General features: G+C 42.6%; 1 protein-coding gene across 4 annotated transcripts in view; it reads left to right on the top strand.

The window, feature by feature from the left end:
• The window catches only part of LOC125463565 (uncharacterized), a 51,421-nt gene that overhangs the window by 21,891 nt on the left and 5,193 nt on the right, over nucleotides 1-24,337 (top strand). For all 4 annotated transcript variants that reach the window (XM_048554947.2, XM_048554946.2, XM_048554949.2 and 1 more), the window contains exons 3-5: nucleotides 8,818-8,911; nucleotides 11,651-11,700; nucleotides 17,539-17,611. In XM_048554947.2, the coding sequence (XP_048410904.2) occupies nucleotides 8,818-8,911; nucleotides 11,651-11,700; nucleotides 17,539-17,580 (186 nt within the window). In that variant the 3' untranslated portion in view covers nucleotides 17,581-17,611. The remainder of the gene's footprint in view (nucleotides 1-8,817; nucleotides 8,912-11,650; nucleotides 11,701-17,538; nucleotides 17,612-24,337) is intronic.

Genomic DNA, 24,337 nt, shown 5'->3' with positions numbered 1-24,337 from the left:
CTCCTACATGTTATAGTCTTAATTCCAGTAGATAGGGAAATCACGTGCAACTATTCACAAAACCGTATTGACTTGGTCTGACTCAATGTAACTTATCCAAGTGTCATCCTATAAGTTCTTTAAAAGTAGCTGCTGATAGTTTCCCTAAAACAAATGTCTAGTTAACTGGCCTGTAATTCTGTCTTCCTCCCTGTTTGCATAATTTGGATAATTAATTATTATTGCTATTTTCCAATCTGTTGAAACCTCCCCTGAATCCAGTGGGCTTTTATGAAATCAAAACTAATGCATCATCTATCTCATAAATGCAAACTGTATAAAGGCAAGTTGTTTTCATGACGGCCACGATACCTAAAAACATTGCACCACTGACAGTCCCCTTTGCAGGACAGAGTGATGCATGGTTAGAGGCAGCAGTTACTAACAGGCATGGCTGCATGCTTTTACTTTTCCTGAGGAGACCATGCGCCCCATAATAGATGTCAAGTTGACGATACAAATGAGAACCAGGCTAAATATCCAAGAAATGCTTTGATTTTTAAAAATAAAAGGACTTTTAAAACAAAATTCAGATCTTGAAATAAATATAACAATTTTTACATTATTCTATAAAGCTTAAGTTCCCAAACAAAAAATTGTGGAAACCTTAAAACTTTACAAAAAAAAATGGTACCAACGTCGTAGGGTAAGATGAGGTAGCTGAGAAACTGGATGGATGAAAATTTTATGATGAGGAGATAACGGAAATGTAGATTTTACCAAAAGTTAACACGTCAGTAATAGAAGATGAGATGTATCTGAGAATACTGAGGGAAATTGCAGATGCACTGGTTACTGACTTTCAAACCCTTCCTAGAGACAGGGCTGATGCTGGAAGACTGGACAATTTCAACTGTTACATCCTTGTTCAAAAAAAGGATATATGGAAATACCCAGTAACTACAGGTCAGCCAGTTTAATCTTTTTGGTGGGAACGCTTTTAGAAATAGTGAAATGGATCCTAGACAAAATCAACAATTATTTGGAGAAATGTGGATGATTTGAGTGCAGATTGTGTTTAAGTAATTTGACTAACTAGTTTTTGATTGAGGCTAAGTACAGTTAATGTGGTATACATGGACTTCCAAAAGGTTTGTGATAAAATGCTACACAACACTTGTTTGTCAGCAAAATTGAATCCTGTTAAATAAAAGAGACAGTGGCAACATGGATAAAAAGGTGGCTGAATGACAAAAAAAACAGAACATTGGTGAACAGTTATAAAAATAAATGCTGGAGATATTCATCAGATGAAGCAGCATTGTGGAGAGAAATCAAATGAATATTTTACAATGGCTTTGATGAAGAGTTATCAATCTGAACTGTTAGCACTTACTGTGTCTCTTCTCTCCCTCCCCCCAACCTTTTCTCTCTGTCAATTATAGAGATGCTACCAGATCTAGTTTTCTGGTTTTATTCTAGATTTTCAATATATGCAGTATTTTGCTTTTGTTGTAGGTAGAATAGTGTTTTTTGGGACTGGAGGAGGTATCTAGTGGGGTGTTTCCAAGGGTAGATATTTCTTTCTGCTTATTTGGCCTTTATTAATTACCTGGACTTGGGTGTTCTGGGGTCGCACTCGTTTGAACATGATTTAAAATTTGGAAGTAGTCTGACAAAGTAAGATGGACAGTGATAGGTTTCAAAAGGATGTATATGGAATGGACTGACACAGAGGAAAGTGATAAATTTCATTAGGAAGTATAATTCTAAAGGATGCCCAGGAATAGAGAGGCTGGGGATATAGCTGCATAAATTGTTAAAGGTTATGTCGTGGGCTGAAAAAGCTGCTGATAAGTTATATGGCGTTCTATATATAGTTCTTTAAATATGAGTAGACAGTACTAAAATAAGAAAGTTATGGTGAACCTCAATCAAACACTTGTTGGGACTCAACTGGATTATTGTATCCAATTCTGTGTACTTCACTTCAAGAAGGATCTGAAGGTATTGGAGAGATTGCAGTAAAGATTCCTGATAATAGTTCTGGGGATAAGTGCCTTCAGTTATCTGGATAAATATGCTTGGACTACTGTCCTTATGGAAAAATTGATTGAAAGAAAACTGGATAGAGGTATTCAAAATCAAGAAGAGTTGAACAGATTTTGGAGGTAGCAACAGATTCGAAGACTTTGTAGGGAATAGTTTGGAGAGGTGGATCTTTGGCTCAAATGTTGGATTTTTGAGCAGAGTGGTGATGATGCCAGATTTAAAGGAGAGAGCAAAAACCTGAATTCTAATAAGCTTTGTACTGTTGGCAACCATGGGTCCCAAGAGAGAATCAGTTCCATTGCAGGGTCACTGGACTAGAAACATTAATCCTTCTCACTTTCAGTTGTAGTTTCAGATCTCCAGTATCCGCAGTTCTTTGTTTTATGTTGTTATCCAAAGACAGAATGTTGGGTGGGCACCAGTTTAGAATCAGACTATCAGTGGTGGGTGTCATGGACAAATTAAATTAGAAAAGGAATGAGGAGAGATGCAAGGGAAACAACAGAGATAAGGAAGTTCTGGGCTAGGGCAGTGATGGTATAATAAGAAATTTGGTTAACATGGTGGGAGGGAAGACACAGCAGAAGCAGCCGTTTGGGTTTTCGGTTTTTGTTGCAAAGAAGTTTGAGCCTCTTGCACTTTTTGAAGGTGATGGTAGAAGGGAGAGGGGTTTAAGAAGAGTTTAAAATGAGAAACCGGGCATTATATTTGCATCACGTGTGGTACTTGTAACGAGGAAGGTAAGGTGTGTTGTTGAATGGGGAGTAGGGGTTACGTTCACTTGAATTGTAGTCTGACACTATCCTCCAATGCTGTGTGGTAGTGAAATTGTTTAAAATCTGTTCAATCACATTTTCTGCATCAATATGACTTTTGTTTGGAGTATGCTGTTAAGGTATGTGTTTATGTGCATTGTGTACTAGATTCATGGACCATGTGATCAATAGATAGTCCTTGTCACCCAGTAGTACTCTGGTTTGTTGTAATAGTTCAAATGCAGATGGTTGACTGGGCTGCCATGAAATTAAGGTGTAATGACTAAAACCAGTAATTAACCTGAAATTGGATGTTTAAGGAATGGAATTCCATCCTCCGGTATCTTAGAATTGACAAGCAGTGTCCTCACGTGATCAGAATGCAGTGAATAGTGTCATGGGAAGTCAACAATCCTTGCAAAGTCATGTACTCTGTCCATCTGCCTATCTCTGATAAGAGATGGTGGAACGGTGAGCTTGAGTAGATACCAAGAAGGAAGCAGAGAGTTGGTGGAGATACTAAAGAATTCTGCTAATGTCATAGTAAAGGAGAACAGTGCTGAAAAATTGGATTGAATATAAGTAAAATGGAGATGCTTAAATAGTTAGTGTACCTTTTGAAAGGAAGGGAGAATATAATGTTCTGTGAAATAATTTCTTCTTACATGCCCCATGTAGTCACATGATGTGGGTGTCAGTACAAAATAACTGAAATTGGATATTGATTGCTGCTGTTCTCAAGATATCTTGTTCCAACCTGGTCGCTTGTTTTTCATCAATAAATATTACCTTGTTGAATCATTCATAGATTATCCCTTCAAAAGTAACTTCAGTGACAATCATAAATACTTTACTGCATTTTGTAAATTTAAGGAAGGTAATGTGAGAGAAACAATGTAGTTGGATAATTCAAGACCGTAATGGTAATTTCATTCTCTTTCTAACTTTAACAGCTTTTTTAATGTAAAGAGAACTATCTACTGAGTTACATTTTGTAAAATTAATGACAGACTTTGAGTTCTGGAATTTAGCAGCCACACCTCACCCACTAGTCCCTTTCGTCAATACTTTAGCTGATTACTCTACTCAACCTTTTAAGCTATCTTTTGCAACACTGTCTATTTGAAACACATTACCTCTGGATTTTATGGTAAACCTATCCCATATGATCAGCAGGATTCTCGTGAACAAGAAGCTGAGTATATATTGAATAATTTAATGGAGGCTGCAACGTTGCGAGAGAGGAACCATTTCCATGTTTGTCCTCATTCTAGAAATCAAACAGTTCTGATGTAAGATGTGATGAGACTGACATTACTATGGTTGTAAGTCTGCCCGTGCTTTCCTAGTTAAATGGACCAGTGAAGATTTGTATCTTTTCATAATGTCTGTGGTGAAATCAGAGGCATTAACCTCCTCAACCTTATGTTGTGTTAATTTCCTCACTCCTAAAAGTTTCTGGTACACAAAGAAAAGATGTTTTTAACTTTCCATGCTTATGTTAGGTCATCTATATAAAGAGTTGGCCTTTGGGTTGCATCTCTTGATCAAGGACATTGAATTCTGGTGTCTCTTCTTGATAGCCAAAATAATATTGATACCAAGCTTCTGCTTGCCTCACACCCTTGATTTTCATAAAGGAGGTATGGCAAAGATATACTGCTCCTGTGAGTTGTCTAAACAGCCTGTCCAACCAAAAAAGGGCAAGATTAAACTGGTGCTTGTGTTCTGTTTATTGTGTGCCTTCTCTACAGCCAGTGAACAGAATGTCACTGGATCCCGTTCTTCAGCTGCTATGTCAGCCTGAAATATAACTTTGATTTATTGAAAAGTAGCCTCATTTCCCTCGTCACTTTTATGGATCAATGAGTAGTTGAGACCAGAGACTATTGCAATTTTAAAGGGAAATAAGGACAAAAATTTTAAAACATTGATTGAGGGAGGAGAGCATGGTGTTGTCATCTATTTGGATTTGTGTACCAAAAATCTGGTTCTCATCAAATGGGACAATTTTTACGTTCCACATTATGGTTCTAAAGCATTATTCATTTATGGATGTGAGTTTGCTCGCTGAGCTGGAAGGTTAGTTTTCAGACGTTTCGTCACCATTCTAGGTAACATCAGTGAGCCTCCGATGAAGCGCTGGTGTTATGTCCCGCTTTCTATTTATCTGTTTGTTTCCTTGGGTTGGTGATGTCATTTCCTGTTCTTTTTCTCAGGAAATCTTCTGAGAAAAGTTGTTAGATTGCATTACATAGATGGTACACAGTGTTACCAGTATGTGCTGGTGGTGAGTAGAGTGAATGCTTAAGACAGTGAATGAAGTGCTGATTAAACAGGCTGTTTTATCCTAGTTGGTGATGAGCTTCTTGAATGTTGTTGGAGTTGCATTCATCTAGGAAAGTGGAATGTATTCTATCATAGTCCTGACTTGTTCCTTGTGGTGATGAGTGGGCTTTGGGAGATCAAGAGGCAAGTTACACATCACATAACGTCTAGTTTCAAATCTGTTTCTATAGCCACTGTGTTTATATGGGTGGTCCAGTTAAGCTCCCGGTCAATGGTAACCTGCAGGATATTGTTAGTTGGAATTTAGTGGTAATGCTATTGAATGGTGAGGAGAAACTGTTAGATTCTTCCTTGTTGGAAGCAGCCTGAACGTTGTCCAGATATCACAGACTGTTTCAGCATATGAGGAGATGCAGCTGGTACTGAACATTGTGCAGTCATGACCTAATGATGAAGGAAAGGTCATTGATGAAGCACCTGAAGATGGTTGTTGATCCTGAGAAACGCCTGTAGCAATGAGCGAGGCTGAGATATGGGCCTTCACCAACCACAGCGATCTTTCTTTGGGCCAGGTATGATTACTCTGAGGAGCTTTTTCCTGATTTCTGTTGACTTCAATTTTATTTGGGCTTCTAGGTGTCACATGCAGTCAGATTCTTGTCTTGATGTCAAGGGCAATTGCTTTCACCACCCTTTTGCATTCTTCTTTAGTTCGTGTTTGAACCAAAGCTGCAATTAATCCTGTAGTCAAGCGGCCCTTTGTGAGGAAGAAACTAGTTGGTGATCTGTTGGAAGGCAACATTTTGAATGTTGGAAAATATGTTTGGGCTTTTTTTTAAATGATTGAAACCTTGGTTAGGATGTTTCTGTTTTAATATACATGGTTCCCTTATTTTTCACACCCACCTAAGTCTTTTACTAAAGCATCTTGTTAAATTTCAGACAAAGGTTCATGTGTTTTTCTCTGGGCACCAAATGTATTTGCTTTGCTATGTGTGATATCGTTCCAATTAAAGCTGAGAAATCTAATGTTTCAACTGGTGGCAGATGCCTCATGTTTATAGGAATGCTGCAATGAAATGTGTTGTTGAAATGTCACAAACCCAAATCTTATGGCTGGTCAAAAGACTTTTAACTGCAGAGGAGAGGGTGTTAGATTCCTGCAAGTAGTATTTTTGATTTATAGGCTTTCTCTTTTGATGGTGTCTTTCGACATGAATGAGCACAAGTTGCAGTTGCAGCTCCTCAACATATGTCATATGACTTGCATTATTTTCTGCAAGATCCTCGACCAGATGAAATAAAAGCTAAAATTATGTAGCGTGAGTTTATAGGTTCTTCCAGCATGGTTTCCCCCCGCCCCCACCTCTTTGACTATATATGGAATTGAACCTTGCCTTGAATCTTGAAAAGGATCAATATTGTGAGTGCAAGATAATAAAATGTGAGGCTGGATGAACACAGCAGGCCAAGCAGCATTTCAGGAGCACAAAAGCTGACGTTTCGGGCCTAGACCCTTCATCAGAGAGGGGGATGGGGTGAGTGTTCTGGAATAAATAGGGAGGGGGAGGCGGACCGAAGATGGAGAGAAAAGAAGATAGGTGGAGAGAGTATAGGTGGGGAGGTAGGGAGGGGATAGGTCAGTCACGGGAAGACGGACAGGTCAAGGAGGTGGGATGAGGTTAGTAGGTAGATGGGGGTGCGGCTTGGGGTGGGAGGAAGGGATGGGTGAGAGGAAGAACAGGTTAGGGAGGCAGAGACAGGTTGGACTGGTTTTGGGATGCAGTGGGTGGAGGGGAAGAGCTGGGCTGGTTGTGTGGTGCAGTGGGGGGAGGGAACGAACTGGGCTGGTTTAGGGATGCGGTGGGGGAAGGGGAGATTTTGAAACTGGTGAAGTCCACATTGATACCAATAGGCTGCAGGGTTCCCAGGCGGAATATGAGTTGCTGTTCCTGCAACCTTCGGGTGGCATCATTGTGCAGGAAATGCGGGAGACGCGGTCAAGGGCGTTCTCAATCACTGTGAGGGGAAGTTGCGGTCCTTGAAGAACTTGGACATCTGGGATGTGCGGCAGTGGAATGCCTTATCATAGGAGCAGATGCGGCAGAGGCAGAGGAATTGGGAATAGGGGATGGAATTTTTGCAGGAGGGTGGGTGGGTGGAGGTGTATTCTAGGTAGCTGTGGGATTCGGTGGGCTTGAAATGGACATCAGTTACAAGCTGGTTGCCTGAGATGGAGACTGGGATGTGCTGGAGATGGCCCAGGTGGACTGAAGGTTGGGGTGGAAGGTGTTGGTGAAGTGGATTAACTGTTCGAGCTCCTCTGGGGAGCAAGAGGTGGCGCCGATACAGTCATCAATGTACCGGAGGAAGAGGTGGGGTTTGGGGCCTGTGTAGGTGCGGAAGAGGGACTGTTCCACGTAACCTACAAAGAGGCAGGCATAGCTGGTGCCCATTTCCCGCAACACATCCCACACACCCCGCCCCCGCCACAACCGCCCAAAGAGGATCGCCCACGTTCTCACACACCACCCCACCAACCTCCGGATACAACGCATCATCCTCCGACGCTTCTGCCATCTACAATCCGACCCCACCACCCAAGACATTTTTCCATCCCCACCCCTGTCTGCTTTCCAGAGAGATCACTCTCTCTGTGACTCCCTTGTTCGCTCCACACTGCCCTCCACCCCCACCACACCCGGCACCTTCCCCTGCAACCACAGGAAATGCCACACTTGCCCCCACACGTCCTCCCTCACCCCTATCCCAGGCCCCAAGATGACATTCCACATTAAGCAGAGGTTCACCTGCACATCTGCCAATGTGGTATACTGCATCCACCGTACCCGGCGTGGCTTTCTCTACATTGGGGAAACCAAGCGGAGGCTTGGGGACCGCTTTGTGGAACACCTCCGCTCAGTTCGCAACAAACAACTGCACCTCCCAGTCGCAAACCATTTCCACTCCCCCTCCCATTCTTTAGATGACATGTCCATCATGGGCCTCCTGCAGTGCCACAATGATACCACCCGAAGGTTGCAGGAACAGCAACTCATATTCCGCCTTTGAACCCTGCAGCCTACTGGTATCAATGTGGACTTCACCAGTTTCAAAATCTCCCCTTCCCCCACTGCATCCCTAAACCAGCCCAGATCGTCCCCTCCCCCCACTGCACCACACAACCAGCCCAGCTCTTCCCCTCCACCTGCTGCATCCCAAAACCAGTCCAACCTGTCTCTGCCTCCCTAACCTGTTCTTCCTCTCACCCATCCCTTCCTCCCACCCCAAGCCGCACCTCCATTTCCTACCTACTAACCTCATCCCGCCTCCTTGACCTGTCCGTCTTCCCTGGACTGACCTATCCCCTCCCTACCTCCCCACCTATACTCTCTCCACCTATCTTCTTTTCTCTCCATCTTCGGTCCGCCTCCCCCTCTCTCCCTATTTATTCCAGAACCCTCACCCCATCCCCCTCTCTGATGAAGGGTCTAGGCCCGAAACGTCAGCTTTTGTGCTCCTGAGATGCTGCTTGGCCTGCTGTGTTCATCCAGCCTCACATTTTATTATCTTGGATTCTCCAGCATCTGCAGTTCCCAATATCTCTAATATTGTGAGTGCTTTGTTCTGAAGAAGTCAAGTTGCATTGTCCTGTAAGATATTACCTAGCTTAAATTTGTTGATTTCTGTGAAATGTATTTTGTTTTCCAACACCTTTCTGACGTTGACCTTCTTTCTGCAGCTCTGTTCCATGTGTGAGAAAACCGGTGCCACTTTAGGCTGCTACATTAAAGGCTGCCCCCTTAAGTACCACTATGCCTGTGCTGTAAATAGTAGTGAGTATCTTTTTTTGGTGATTGATCAATAACTAGATGTGAAGTCCTGAATAGAAAACAATTTTGTTCTCGCGGTGTTAATGCTTTCTGCATTAGAAAGAATGCTGGTGATTTAAATTGATGAACGCCAGTGCCATGTGTGCCAATAAAATGAATTTGGTACTACAGTCAATTTCTTGGCATCTCTACAAATTTGAATTATCCAGAAATTCAAATTGAGAAATTGTAATAAGGTGACTGTTAAGTGTAATTGGGATCATTTAAATTTACAGGAATGGGTCCTTCATAATTTATTCCATTATTCTAAATAATACTCAGATTAGATTTGATGGAACAGTGGAACTGATTTGGAGCTGAGGTAGTATTTGTTGAAGCCTATTAAGCGGTTTATGACTAGTCTAAAGTACTGGGTCATCGCCTAGTTTTGCTTATCAGTACTAATATGTTTCAGGCAAAATTGTATTTAAGTGTATGTCCTTCTGTATTGAGTTATGCTGTTATGCGGTGCTGTTAATTTATCCCCACTGCACTATTCTCACCTTTTTTCCATCCTGCAGTAACAAGCTAGTACTTTCCAAATGGTCTACAGCTCAAAATATTGACACTTGCCCAATTTGAGAAAAGCCTTGCAGTTATGTGGCCGGCTGTAATATTAATAGCATAATCATTTCATACACTCACCGTACTGCGCTAAAATCTGTGTCAAGCTGATAAAAGGTATTTTTAATTTACTGCCTGTATTAATCATTATTTTTGATAACGGGATGGGTTAGGAGAAGAATAGAAAGATGAAGGGAGGTGGGGGTTGAAATTCTCTAAAATGATTCAGAGAAAGAAAGGCAATCGAAGCACAGCCAGAATGCTTGATTCTGTATTGAAACACTTTGCATTGTCCCACTGGGCTGGTGAATGGTTAATGGGATCTGTCAGCCAATACAGTGTGTGATGCATTGGCTGATGGATCCATTATCCTGTATTGACCTTTAGATTCTGAAGACATCTCCTGTTACAAAAATCTGTGGTATTATTACTTTACCCCCTTCCCCTTTAAAAGTAGCAGAAACAGATGAATGCCAGCATGGGAAGCTTAGTCACTTACCCTGAATGAACATCACCATGATAGTCATGTCACCCAGCTAAATGACAGCACAAAAATTAACTGTAGGACAATGATGTGAGACTCTGCTTGTTTCCAGCATTGTGATCCCATGGGGATTGAATGAGTGAACGATTGAGTGGAGTCAGAGTGAGAGAGGAAGTGAGTGACAGTGATTGACTGGAGTGTGTGTGTGTGTGTGTGTGGTGGGCTAGATGAGTAAGAGATTAGGGTCTGAGTGACTGGAAGGCGATTAAGTGAATAACTGGATACTGCGCGTGAGTGAGGTGACGATGATATTGAATGGTCGGAGCAACGAGTGAGTGAATGGGCATATGAGTGGTGGGGTTGGGAGGTGTGACTGACTGGTGTGGAGTGAATAAGTGACCACAGGTTAGTGCGTGCGTGAATGATTTGGTGGGTGTGTGTGACTCGGGGATAGATGTCAGTGAGTGGATGACTTGGGTGTAGGAATGAGTGAAAACTGGAGTGTGATAAGTGAGTGAGTGGTACAGTGGGGGTTGAGTGAGTGAATGACTTATTGGAGTTTTGGTGGGTATGTTAGTGACTAGGAAACTAGCTGGGTGGGTGGGTAGATGAATGAATAAGTGGGTTAGTGCCTGCGTGACTGAGGTGGGACAAATTAGATTATTTAGTGGGTCTGAGCAGACACACACACAACCCCACTGTCGTCCTCCTCCTCCTATTCCCTACCACTGCAAACATCCATATAGCAAGCTGGGACAGGAGGAAAATCCAAGCTGAAAGGCAACTCATTTCCAAACCCAACTTATAATTTGGAGCGTGTGCCACCAGAGAGTGAACCAAAGTCCGTGTTAGTTCAACCCAACTCCTTAACTCGGCCTCTGCTGTTGTGATCAAGTCTTCCTTGTGATCAGTCTTTTTCATTCTCTGACTATGAAAGTGTGAGAAAAGGTTTTAGTAGTTCCGCTGTTTGGAAATTTAAAAACGTAATTAATAAAATCATCATTTAAACAATCAGTACATTGATTTGGAAAGGATATTTTCAAAAATTCGCTGATGCTGTTGTGCAAGCTTTATGTTCCTGAATGAGAGAAAGTTGGACATTCCTGCTTAACAGTGATGTTGCTTTGATCTGAGGCTATTCTTGCTCCCAGGTTCCACTGGATACTTACAGGCGTCTCACAGTCTTCTCTTTGACCATGCCAGTTTCAGTTCTTTATTCCTATCTACACTCACTCCCTCCATAACCTTACTGATTACCTGAATTAAGGAGACAGAGTAAAACATAATCACCCTATAAAGCCTTGCATTCATATTACCTGGCTTGGTGTCCCCTTTTTAAATGGAGTTTTGAAATCATGCTGATTATTGTAGAAAGCAATACCATTTCATTTTCTGTTGGTTCTAGATTAAGGTATCTCGCATCATAAAAGGAGGCCATTTGACCCATTGCATATATTAGCCCTTTGAAAGAGGTGTACTGTCATTCCCAAGTTATTTTTAAAAATGAAATTAAACAGAATAAATTTGTCTCTTTTTAAAAATTTAATGAGATTAGTGTTCTTTGCTGCAGAGTTCACAATTAACATGTCTACTTATGCGCAGGGAATATTTATGTTTGTTAATTATGCCTACATTGATTTGTGTCTTTATTCCAGAATGTTTCCTAAATGAAGATAATTTCTCAATGAAATGTGCAAAACACAAGGTATGGTATTAATGTAGCGTTCATCTTTTACCACATATAAACTGAATTCACTTTACATACTTTCAGAGACAAAATCTTAACTTTGTATATTTGTTTCTTCTCTTTGGGCGAAATTTTACCCTCAATGGTTGTAGCATGAGTACTAGCAAGAAAGATGGGAAAATATAGTGAGAATGAAAAAAAATCTCGTTCTTGATGTCAAGAAAAATTTTCCCCTCCAGAGTCTTACAGCATAGAAGCAGGTCCTTTGGTCCACCATGTCTATGCCAACTGACAAATATCAATGAACACTAATGGCATATGTCTATTTCTTTCTTTCTTTTATTTTCTCATCAATATTCTTAGTCATCCAGCAATGATTCTGTGATCCATTTATTTCTCGTGTGTTTGAACCTAGTTTGCTCCATGGTTGTTTTTGGTGAATTAAGTGAGCAGCCATTATTATAAGGTTGGAACAACTACCTTATTTCCTTGTATTACCATCTCACTTAAAACCCCACTCACCTTATTTATATTTTGCTTACAGTTCTCATTTCCCTCATGGCACAAATGCCTGACATGTAAATGAGTACAGTTTCACTAAATGCTTGTCCTAGCCATCTTGCAGCCCTTTCTTCAGAAGAAAGCCGAGCATCCTCCATGGCCACTTTGATCCTTCATCCATGCATGTCCGCCACCATCTTTACCACTTCATCATGCCAGCTGTTGGACCAGCTCAGACACCACTTCAGCCCCTCAACACTTTACTTTGGAGCTCAGAGACACCCCTGATTTGCATGTTCCTCTCAGATTGCTTTGCATGCAGTGATGCACACATCTTGCTTTCTTAACAGTCACTCATTTTTAGTACATACTTGAGGCTGGTACTCTGTGTACTTCACATTGCTTTCTTAGCCCATGCTGCCTGACTTCAACACTGAATTACAGATGGCCAGACTCGGTTGCATTGCTTTCTGAGTACAGAGGAAGGTTTATGCAGCTTATCGTTGAGTGCACTGGACAGGCAATCTATCAGCCAGATAAGGGTGAACATGTCTCTGTGTGGCACAGTGCCACCTCACTGTCACGCCATCAGCATGTGACAACAGTTAACATGACACATACATTGCATGTGCTTTAAGTGAGTAGCCATTTGTGAAATTGGAAAGGAGAAGTACTTGGCTGAAAGGGAAATACAGTACCTCAACAATCAGTCGGTGGCTAGTCCGATTCCATTCATGGGTCGGCCACAGGCAGACATTTGGTTCTGTTAGAGTCTGGAGAGCTCTATCCTTGCAGTCCGAGGATTGGGTCATGATCAGACTTGCAGGTCAAGTGCAAGCAGTCCAAGAATTACAGGTGGCCCAGTTGGGTTGCTGTTGAGACATTACTGTGGGGGATTAAGATAAAATAAAAAGAGAGATTGAGTATGATGGAAAGGGATGGAAGAGCAGTTAGTGGTGATGCATGAGCAGGAGCGGTGGTGAGATGTCTCTGGTGCATGAGTAGGAAGCCCAGAGGACAGGAAGTTTTTGAGAAGATGAAGCAGGCAAGGGCTATTGAATAGCCATGATTCATGAAGAACTGAGAGCTATTGTCCATGAGCCTTTATAAGATGTGTGTGCAGTGGCAAAGTCAGAGTGAAACAACTGCACCTCCCAGTTGCGAACCATTTCAACTCCCCTTCCCGTTCCTTAGACGACATGTCCATCCTCGGCCTCCTGCACTCCCACAACGATGCCGCCCGAAGGTTGCAGGAACAGCAACTCATATTCCGCTTGGGAACCCTTCAGCCCAATGGTATCAACGTGGACTTTACAAGCCTCAAAATCTCCCCTCACCCAACTGCATCCCAAAACCAGCCCAGCTCGTCCCCGCCTCCCTAACCTGTTCTTCCTCTCAACTATCCCCTCCTCCCACCTCATGCCGCACCCCTATTTCCTTCCTTCTAACCTCATCCTACCCCCTTGACCTGTCTGTCCTCCCTGGACTGACCTATTCCCTCCCTACCTCCCCACCTACACTTGCCTTTACTAGCTCCATCCCTGCTTCTTTAACTTATCTGTCTCCTCTCCACCTATCCTCTCCTCTATCCATCTTTTATCCGCCTCCCCTCTCTCCCTATTTATTTCAGAACCCTCTCTTCCTCCCCCATTTCGGATGAAGGGCCTAGGCCCAAAACGTCAGCTTTTGTGCTCCTAAGATGCTGCTTTGCCTGCTGTGTTCATCCAGCCCTATACTTTGTTATCTCGGATTCTCCAGCTTCTGCTGTTCCCACTATCTCGGAGTGAGTGGTTGCCCTGTGAGTGCAAGGTAACAAAGAGGAGATGATGACACTTAATTTGCAGAATGCAGAAACTCCTTTACCTTCTTTCTATACTGCTGTGTGTTACTTTCCAGCCAGGACACAGCACTGACCTGGTCTGCAATCTGTTCTCAGGTAGGCTCTGTCAGCTGGCATGGCTTCCTGCAGCAGTCGATTGCGGGGAGAAAAAAAGGCCCTCCTCCCCATTACCCCATCAATCAACACATTGAGTCCCTGTCTGTGACATGGAGAGTGAGCTTTTCTTTCCTCTAAGCCATGTGTTCAGTAGTAACAGTCAAGCACTGCAGTTGTGAGGGCCAGTTCTTGGCTTGCAGCATCTGAAAAAGTGTACATTTGGGTTTTAAATATGGTACCAAAGTCACAAAAGGCAAAAGTCCCAGCAGTGGCAAGTGCTTCCATTTCTCTGTTGTGCATTTCCCCGAAAAGGCATTGAGAATCCTGTTGCATAATGCATAATGTGAAGAGTGGTAAATTGCCTGGGAAGTCTCTCTGTGCCATGATAGACAGAGTGCTACAAATCTTGCTTGTCAAATTCTTTAACTGAAAATGGGGAAAATTTGGCCCTGTGTCTCTTAACCAGATAGTGCCTGGTAAAGATCACAATTAGCACTACTTGTTCTAATTCAGTTGTATTAGATGGTAGTAGAATAGTTTTCAGTATATTTGTGGATGCTCAAGTATAAACAAATGATGCTGCTCAGATTATGAATTCAATTGTCTGTGTCCATTGGACCAAAGGAAATTACACCAAACAAAACAGTTGTTTCTCGATGGAGGTGAATGCCTGTAATTTTTCAGATAAGTTGCACATTTGATACTGAAATCACCAGAGACTGCCTTCATGTTGTACAACTTAAATATTCTTTCCTTGAATGAATCCAGCAATATTTTTGTTTTGTACAAATGGAGTCATTCGGTAATTGATGCCAAGAATCTCAAGATTATTTGGAACTTCTAAAATCGACGTCAGTGCGGCCTCGGTTTTAACTGGAATTCTTTGTCTACAGATATTTGTATCTAGTCAGCAAAGAGTTGAATCATTGCTTTGAAATGTTCTACTCAAAGCTATACGTGGTTCTTAATATGTAGTCCGGCTGCAATCCTGTCTATGGACCTCACAGGCTGTGTTTTCTCTGTAGGGAAAGAATACTAGTCAATGCTTGATGAGTTTATTTAACATAATTTTCTGCCATTCTTTAATTTTTTAAAAACTTTAACTTAGTTTTAATTTAAGGTTTCCCTAACAAATGACATTTAATCTCTGTTAAAGGAGAAACTTGGCACAAATTTGTTGGTTAGGATGCGAAAAGGAACTGAAAAACCACTCCACGAACAGGACCAAACGATTATGAATGTTTTTGCAGTGGAAGCGAGGAGTTGCCACCATTTTAAAACTAGTCTGAAAATTCTTCCAGTTCCTGGCATAGCAACTAATTTGTCTCAATGAATCCTGTATATTTTATAACACTGTCTTATGAGCATGTCATATTCTTATGATTTATGATGGGCTGATACTTTACTGCAAGAGCGCTATATTATTTAAGGTGCCATTCCAAATGAGAGATTAACTGAATGCCCTGTCTGCCATAGACATAAATTATCAGACTAGAGGAGAGCATGGAGGACTCCTGTTATTGTAACCAACATTTTGCCAAGTAACAACATCAAAAACAGATTATCTAATGATATTGTTTATTTGCTGTTTATGGCATCTTGCTGTGCAGCAGTTGCATAGTTAATGACAGTGGCTGCATTTCACTTCATTGGGATGTCCTAAGAATGTGAAAGGTATTATTTATCAGTAGACTCTCTTTGTCACCATGAGACATGTGTGATATTGTACAATTATTCCAGTGATTAATCACTGCCTTTGTACTAATTCTTATTCAAGAGTTCAGCTCCCTACAGCTTAATGTTCCACAAAAACACAGTATTTAATTCCCCAGGAAGAGTTAGATTTTGTTTTTAAAAAAACAGAAAACCTGCAATAATTATTTCATAATTTGCAACTATTTAAATGGATATAACCCTGTCATAAGACAACCTGCTCATTCCAGATATCAATGTACTAAACATAATGTCAAATATTTGTGCATAAACTTATTCAGAAAAGGTCTTTATGCCATGTAATGCCTTGATGCAGCATTCATAGCATGAGGGGCTTCAGTGTATACAGGCTTTCCTCATGGGGAGCAAATATGTACTAATTTAGTTCACTCCATAAGTCAATTATTTTGAGCAGAAGTTAATTTAAAAGCTTTTGTTTCAGCACCTCTGAGAATCTGGGGAGAAAGGGCTAATTATAAATGCATATTTTGACATCACAATCTTGGATTGTGAGACTTTTTATTAACGTGTCAAATTTTGAAATTCACACAAACACACAATTAGGAGCGGAGGAAGCCATTCAGCCCCTTGAGCTTGATCTGCCATTCACTAAGCTCACAGCTCATCCACTTATGTTTTAAATTCTGAGTTCCCATCTATCTCCCATCTAACCTTTGATTCACTTGCCATAATGAGAATCTGCATATCTCTGCCTTAAAAATAATCAATAGGCCCATCTCTATCACTTTAGGAAGTAGGCAATCTCACAATCCTCTGCAAAAAAAAAAATGAGATTCTGGTACTTGTTTTTGGAGGAGAGAGGGCAGAAGGCACGTAGAAGGGTTTCAGAAGGTAGTTTTTAGTAAAAGATATTTGTTCAGGAGAGGTTGGGGCATTACCTTTACATTTCAGGTGCAACTTGGAGTAATGTACAGCTTTGAAAGACAGAAAAAGGCCCCAGTCGAACATTGCGATGCAGTCAGATATAGCTCAATCAGTTAGGCACTGTATCCATTCAAAGATGTATCCCTTGGGTTTGAGGGCAGATGAGAATAATAATACCAGATCAATTGCTGCAGAAGCGTAGTGATAAATGGAGTGCTGAAGGTTTGACTTTTGGTGTACTGCAAGTCCAGTTGTAAGTAAACAGTTTCTTCTCTGGATGGACAGAAGTGCCATTCTTGGAAGACATACCCTTACTTCCAGAATGAACAATAATAACTTATATTAATCTCAAAACCACTACTCCATAATGGCCACGCATTGGTATTAATATATTGTGGAACTGTATCTGTGTGGATTATGTTAGAGACGCTGGGATTGTTCTCCTTTGAGCAAGAATTTAAGTGAAATGTGCAAGGTTATGATAGATTTAATAAATGAGACAAAGAAAGAGTAAGTCTCCCCAGCAGCTATTGGTGCAAGGATCAGGGAATTAAGGTTTGGGCAAGCGATGCAGGATAAATGTGAATTTCTTTGTTACTTGCAAGGATGATGAAAGCAGAATGAGTTCATGAGTTCACATTGAAATTGGAGGGACAGTTAATGAGAATAAATTTACAGGGCTGTGCAGGAAAATGAGACTGATCAGTTTGCTCCACAGAGAGTTGGCATGAATTTGATGGGCCAAGCGGCCTCCTTTGCTGTAATGTATATTTTGCTTTCTATCATGTCTTGTGTAACTATTTTCTTTGCTCACTTATAAGGACAAAGCTCTGAAAGTATCAGCAAAGGGAGAAAGCAGGTGACAGTGATACTGAGGCTCAAGTCTACTGAACTGTAAGTCAAATCAATCTGTATCTAAATTATTAATTTCACACAGCATGCTGCTACTTGTAATGTGGCAGCAGCTCAAAAGTGCAATATTTGACTGGTAACTTGTGCTTGAGTGTTGCACCTTATGCAACAGATTTGTTTAGTTAGCAGAGTCATGGCAGATAGTGAAGTTACTATTTTCCCATTCTCTTGTGAATAAACCTCTAGATTTCCACCAATAAAAGCCCCCAAACGTGAATCCCAAAACTAGGTAAAAACCTGGAAACATTAGCATGCAGCAGTTCTGTTTAGCACAGGGAGCACCTCCTCCTTCCTATATAATCAAAAGAGAAGGCTAGTCCATAGCTGCCTCTGGAAGGCACAGTGAAGTTCTGAAGGTAAGGAGGTGCTAATGATGTACCCAGTGTGTTTTAACACTATCTTCTGGGAGATAGGCTCGTAGGGTCCTAGGGATATTCAGCATGGACACAAATCATTCTGTCCAAATCATCCATGCTGACCAGATATCCTAAATGAATCTAGTCCCATTTGTCAGTTCTTGGCCCATATATCTCTAAACCGTTCCTTTTAAAAGACATCTAAAGGGTATATGAAATGTTGTAATTGTACTAGTCTGTACCTCTTACTCTGGCAGCTCATTCCATACACTCACCACCCTCGGTATGAAAAAAAAAATGCCCCTGCACCCCTTTTAAATCTGTCTACTCTCACTTTAAACCTATGCCCCTCTAGTTTTGGACTCCCCTACCCTGGGGAAAAGACCCTGTCTATTTACCCTATCCATGCCCCTCGTGATTTTATAAACCAGCTGCAACTGGGCTAAGGGAACCAAATTCAGGGGCATAAACACGAGGAAATACTTAAGGAAAATGTTCCTTAGGAATCCCAATTATGATGTTTTAAAAGCTGGCTTTAATGAACTGGAAGTCCATTACCTTCCTAATCTACAACATCATGGTTATGCATAAGCTAAGAGAGGAAAATGAGTGAGGGAGAACATAATAAATCCACTGCATCATCATTATGCTGAACAGGTAGAGACTTGAATCACGATGTTAGTTTTATCATAAGCAGTAAACAGCATTAGTTCTCTGAGACTTGTAGAAATCTTTACTAGTTTGATGGATTCATCATTTATTTATATATATATATATATATATAGATTTTACATCTGAAGACCTGACCACAATCTTCAGGAGGACAGTTAGGCATGGGTAGCAAGTTCTGACCTTGTCAGTGATGCCCACATCCTGTGAAAGAGTGAATTGTGCCCTATGATCTCAAACCTTGAAACAGAAGCTATTTCAAAATACAGTTGCTTATAAAAGTGAACATGATTCAAAGTAGTGCTTTGGAGTGGGGAAAATAATACAATCCTAGTGTCACTGAATTGGCAGTTATATTAAAGGTTTCTATTACAATTAATCAATTCGAGTTCTGTGCCTATTCTCATTTTTAAACAGCAATATGTGTATAGACACTGTACCACTCTTAGTTATGTTTGTGAATGAAATGAGTTTGGTCATTCTTGTGAGGTATTCCACTGTAATACACTATCTGTCATAGGCCAGACAGAGAAGTGTTTCAATTTATGAGATTGGTATGAAAGGAGTGTTACTGATTAGGGAGAATAACACAGCTTTACTGAGAGAAGACTGATTGGAGGGCCCATCCAGAGAGGCCAGATGGCTAAAGCTCAGAAATAGGAAGGGTGCAGTCACTTTGGGGATTGTACTACAGGCCTGCCAATAGCCAGCAGGAGATAGATTATGGAAAACTGTTTAAAAACAACAGGGTTGATTTGGTAATTTTAACTCCCCTTATATTAATTGCGACTGCCTTAGTGCCGGAGGCTTGGATGGATGGAATTTGTTAGGTGTGTCCAGGAGGGTTTTTGAAGCATCGTGTGAATAGCCCAACTAGGGAAAAGGCTGTACTAGACCTGCAATGAGGTGATCAAAATTTCAGTGAGGAACTATTTTGGGAACAGTGACCAAAATTCTGTAAGTTTTAAATATATAACCCAGCCTAGAGAGCTCTACAGTAGATACCACATTTATCATATATACAGAGATATATATGAATCTAGCTATTTTTAAAGGTAACCATACTTAGAACTTATTAAATCCCTTAAATTCCATGTTCTCTCCTCACACCGTGATGTATACTGTACAAATATAGAGGAATGTGAAGAAATCAGGAAGGAACTCAAGCTAGGAGTTAGGGCTAAAAGGGGCCATGAAGTGCCCTTAGCAAATGGGATTAAGGAAAATCTCAATGTGTTTAAGAAACAAGAGGGTAGCTAGGGAAAGGGTAGGTCCACTTGGGTACAGAGGAGAGAATTTGTGCATGGAGGCAAAGGAAACTGGTGAGGTTCTTAACAAATACTTTGCATTGGTAGTTACAAAGAACATGGACCTTGTGGTTGATGAGTCTAGAGTGACTTCAGAGAATGCTGATATAAAAAGGTGCTGGGTATTTTGCAAAGCACTAGGGTAGAAAGACCCCAGGAATTGATGGGGTCTATCCCAGAATACTAGGGGAAGCAGGTGAGAAAATTGCTGGGGCCTTGTATGAAATCTTTGCATCCTCTTAGTCACAGGAGAGGTGCCAGAGGACTAGCCAAAAATGATTGAGTGTAAGGTGGTGGATGTTGTCTCTGTGGACTTTAGATTGCCTACAGTGTGGAAACGGGCCCTTCGGCCCAACAAGTCCACACCGCCCCTTGGAGCATCCTACCCAGACCCATTCCCCCCCCCCCCCCCCCCCCCCCCCCAATAACCTACACCCCCTGAACACTACAGGCAATTTAGCATGGCCAGTACACCTAGCCTGCACATTTTTGGATTGTGGGAGAAAACCGGAGCACCCGGAGGAAACCCATGCAGACACGGAGAGAATGCGCAAACTCCGCACAGACAGTTACCCGAGGCTGGAATTGATCCTGGGTCCCCGGCACTGTGAGGCTGCAGTGCTAACCACTGAGCCACTGTGCTGCCTTTAGCATGGCCTTTGACAAGATCTCTCATGGCAGGCTGAAGGTGAAGTCACATGGAATCCACTGGTACGATAGATACAGAATTGGTTTGGTCATAGAAAACAGAGGGTAGTGTTGGAAGGGTGTTTTTCTGACTGGAGATCTGTGACCAGTCGTGGTCTGCAGGGATTTCAGTTGTATGTAATATGTATATTACAAATGATATGGAGGAAAATATAAGAAGTCTCAGTAATAAGTTTGCAGATGACAAAAAGATTGGGAGAGCTGCAGATAGTGATGACAATTGCCAGAAGATACAGCAGGGTATATATAGATCGGGGACTTGGGCAGAGAAATAGCAGATGGAATTTAATCTGGACAAATGCGAGGTGATGCATTTTGGAAGGTCTCGTGCAGTAGGGAGTTAATATACAGAGAGAGGTCTAGCCATACAGATCCACAGTTTCCTGAAAGTGGCAGCCCAAGCGAATAAGGTGGTCAAGAAGGTATATGGCCTAGTTGCCTTCAGTGTTCCGGGTGTACAGTATAAAAATCAGCAAGTCATGCCGTAGCTTTATAGAACTTTAGTTAGGCCACATTTGAAATATTATGTGCAGTTCTGTCCACCACACTACCAGAAGGATGTGGTTTTGGAGAAGGTATGGGAACAGTTTACCAGGGTGTTGCCTGGTTTGGAGGGTATTAGGTATGAGGACAGATTGGACAAGCTTGATTTGGTTTCACTTGAATGTTAAAGGCTGTGGGGTGACCTGATAGAAGTTTATAAATTTATGAGAAAATGGATAGTTGGAGTCTATTTCCCAGTGTAGAAATGTCATATGCTCGTGGCGCAAGTTGCAGATAAAAGGAGTACGTTTTTAAAGGAGATTTGAGGGGCATGGTTTTTTTTAATACAGAGGGTGTTAAGTGTCTGGAATGCACATCCAGAGGAGATGGTAGAAGCAGATGTAATAGCCATGTTTAAGAGGCATCTTGACATATACATGAACAGGCAGGGAATTGAGAGTAATAAAATGAGAGGCTGGATGAACACAGCAGGCCCAGTAGCATCTCAGGAGCACAAAAGAACAGGTTACGTAGGCAGAGACAGGTTGGATGCAGCGGAGGCGGAGGAATTGGGAATAGGGGATGGAATTTTTGCAGGAGGGTGGGTGGGAGGAGGTGTATTATAGGTAGCTGTGGGAGTCGGCGGGCTTGAAATGGACATCAGTTACAAGCTGGTTGCCTGAGATGGAGACTGAGAGATCCAGGAAGGTGAGGGATGTGCTGGAGATAACCCAGGTGAACTGAAGGTTGGGGTGGAAGGTGTTGAAGTGGATGAACTGTTTGAGCTCCTCTGGGGAGCAAGAGGCGGCGCCGATACAGTCATCAATGTAACGGAGGAAGAGGTGGGGTTTGAGGCCTGTGTAGGTGCGGAAGAGGGACTGTTTCCCTATTCCCAATTCCTCCTCCTTCGCCGCATCTGCTCCCACGATGAGGCATTCCACTCCCGCACATCCCAGATGTCCAAGTTCTTCAAGGACTGCAACTTTCCCCCCACAGTTATCGAGAACGCCCTTGACCACATCTCCCGTATTTCCTGCAACACATCCCTCACACCCCGCCCCCGCCACAACCGCCCAAAGAGGATCCCCCTCGTTCTCACACATCACACCACCCCACCAACCTCCGGATACAACGCATCATCCTCCGGCACTTCCGCCATCTACAATCCAACCCCACCACCCAAGACATTTTTCCATCCCCACCCCTGTCTGCTTTCTGGAGAGACCACTCTCTCTGGGACTCCCTTCTTCGCTCCACACTGCCCTCCAACCCCACCACACCCGGCACCTTCCGCTGCAACCGCAGGAAATGCTACACTTGCCCCCACACCTCCTCTCTCACCCCTATCCCAGGTCCCAAGACGACATTCCACATTAAGCAGAGGTTCACCTGCACATCTGCCAATGTGGTATACTGCATCTACTGTATCCGGTGTGGCTACCTCTACATTGGGGAAACCAAGCGGAGGCTTGGAGACCGCTTTGCAGAACACCTCCGCTCGGTTCGCAACAAACAACTGCACCTCCCGCAAACCATTTCCACTCCCCCTCCCATTCTTTAGATGACATGTCCATCGTGGGCCTCCTGCAGTGCCACAATGATGCCACCCAAAGGTTGCAGGAACAGCAACTCATATTCCGCTTGGGAACCCTGCACCCTAATGGTATCAATGTGGACTTCACCAGCTTCAAAATCTCCCCTTCCCCCACCGCATCCCAAAACCAGCCCAGTTCGTCCCCTCCCCCTACTGCATCCCAAAACCAGTCCAACCTGTCTCTGCCTCCCTAACCTGTTCTTCCTCTCACCCATCCCTTCCTCCCATCCCAAGCCGCACCTCCATCTCCTACCTACTAACCTAATCCCACCTCCTTGACCTGTCCGTCTTCCCTGGACTGACCTATCCCCTCCCTACCTCCCCACCTATACTCTCTCCACCTATCTTTTCTCTCCATCTTCGGTCCGCCTCCCCCTCTCTCCCTATTTATTCCAGAACCCTCACCCCATCCCCCTCTCTGATGAAGGGTCTAGGCCCGAAATGTCAGCTTTTGTGCTCCTGAGATGCTGCTGGGCCTGCTGTGTTCATCCAGCCTCGCGTTTTATTATCTTGGATTCTCCAGCATTTGCAGTTCCCATTATCACTGAGGAAATTGAGGGTCTTGGATCATGCAGAGGCAAAATGGTTCTGAGTTTAGAAAGGCATCTTGTGTTGGCACAGGTTTGGTGGGCTGAAGGGCCTGTTCCTGTGCTGTACTGTTCTTTTTTCTTTGAGTGCAGTAGAGGCAAGAAAAGAGTATCATATATTTACGTGGTGCTTTCTGTGTCATAAGGAATTCCCAAAGTGATTTGCCACCAATGATCACTTTTCTGAAATGTTAGTCAGAAGTCTTAGGCGTCTTAGTTCAGTATTCTCTTAGCAGTTTAGGAAAGCAAGTGCATTGTTAGTATTTGTTTCAAGACGGCTAGAATACAACAGCAGGGCTGTACTCCTGAGGCTAAATAAGGCTCTGGTCAGACCATATTTACAATAATTTAAGCAGTTTTGGGATCCATGCCCAAGGAAGGATGTGCTGGCGACGGAGGGGGTACAGAGGAGAAGAATGATCCTGGCATTGAAGTGTTTATCATATGAGGAACATTGAGGAGTCTGAGTCTATACTTTGTGGAGCTAGGGGGCAATCTTTTTGAAACTTACAGAAAACTGAGGGGTCTGGATGGAGTGAATGTGGAGAAGATACTTCCACTAGTAGGAGACACTAGGACCCGAGGGCACAGCCTCGGGGTGATCCTTTAGAGCTGAGATGAGGGGGAATTTCTTCAGCTGGAGGGTGGTGAATCTACGGAATTCATTGCTGTGGAGGCTACATCATTGAGTGTATTTAAGATAGAGATGGATAGGTTCTTGATTGGCAAGGAGATCAAGGATTACAGAGACAAGGCAGGAGAATAGGGTTGAGAAGTATACCAGCCATGATGGCTGATTAACCTAATTCTGCTCATATCGTAAGGTCATTGTTGTAAATACAGGAAAAAGTACGGGGGAAACTGCAGAGAGATAAACAGAGTTAGTTATCATAGAATCCCTACAGTGTGGAAGCAGGTCATTTCAGCCAATTGAGTCCACACTCATCCTCTGAAAAGCAGCCCACCCTATCCCAGTAACCCTGCATTTCTCATGGCTCACCCAT

Source organism: Stegostoma tigrinum, chromosome 22 (assembly GCF_030684315.1).
Source record: "Stegostoma tigrinum isolate sSteTig4 chromosome 22, sSteTig4.hap1, whole genome shotgun sequence".
Lineage (NCBI taxonomy): Eukaryota > Metazoa > Chordata > Chondrichthyes > Orectolobiformes > Stegostomatidae > Stegostoma > Stegostoma tigrinum.
Note: the sequence above shows the minus strand (reverse complement) of the source record. Positions and strands in the feature narration are given on the sequence as shown.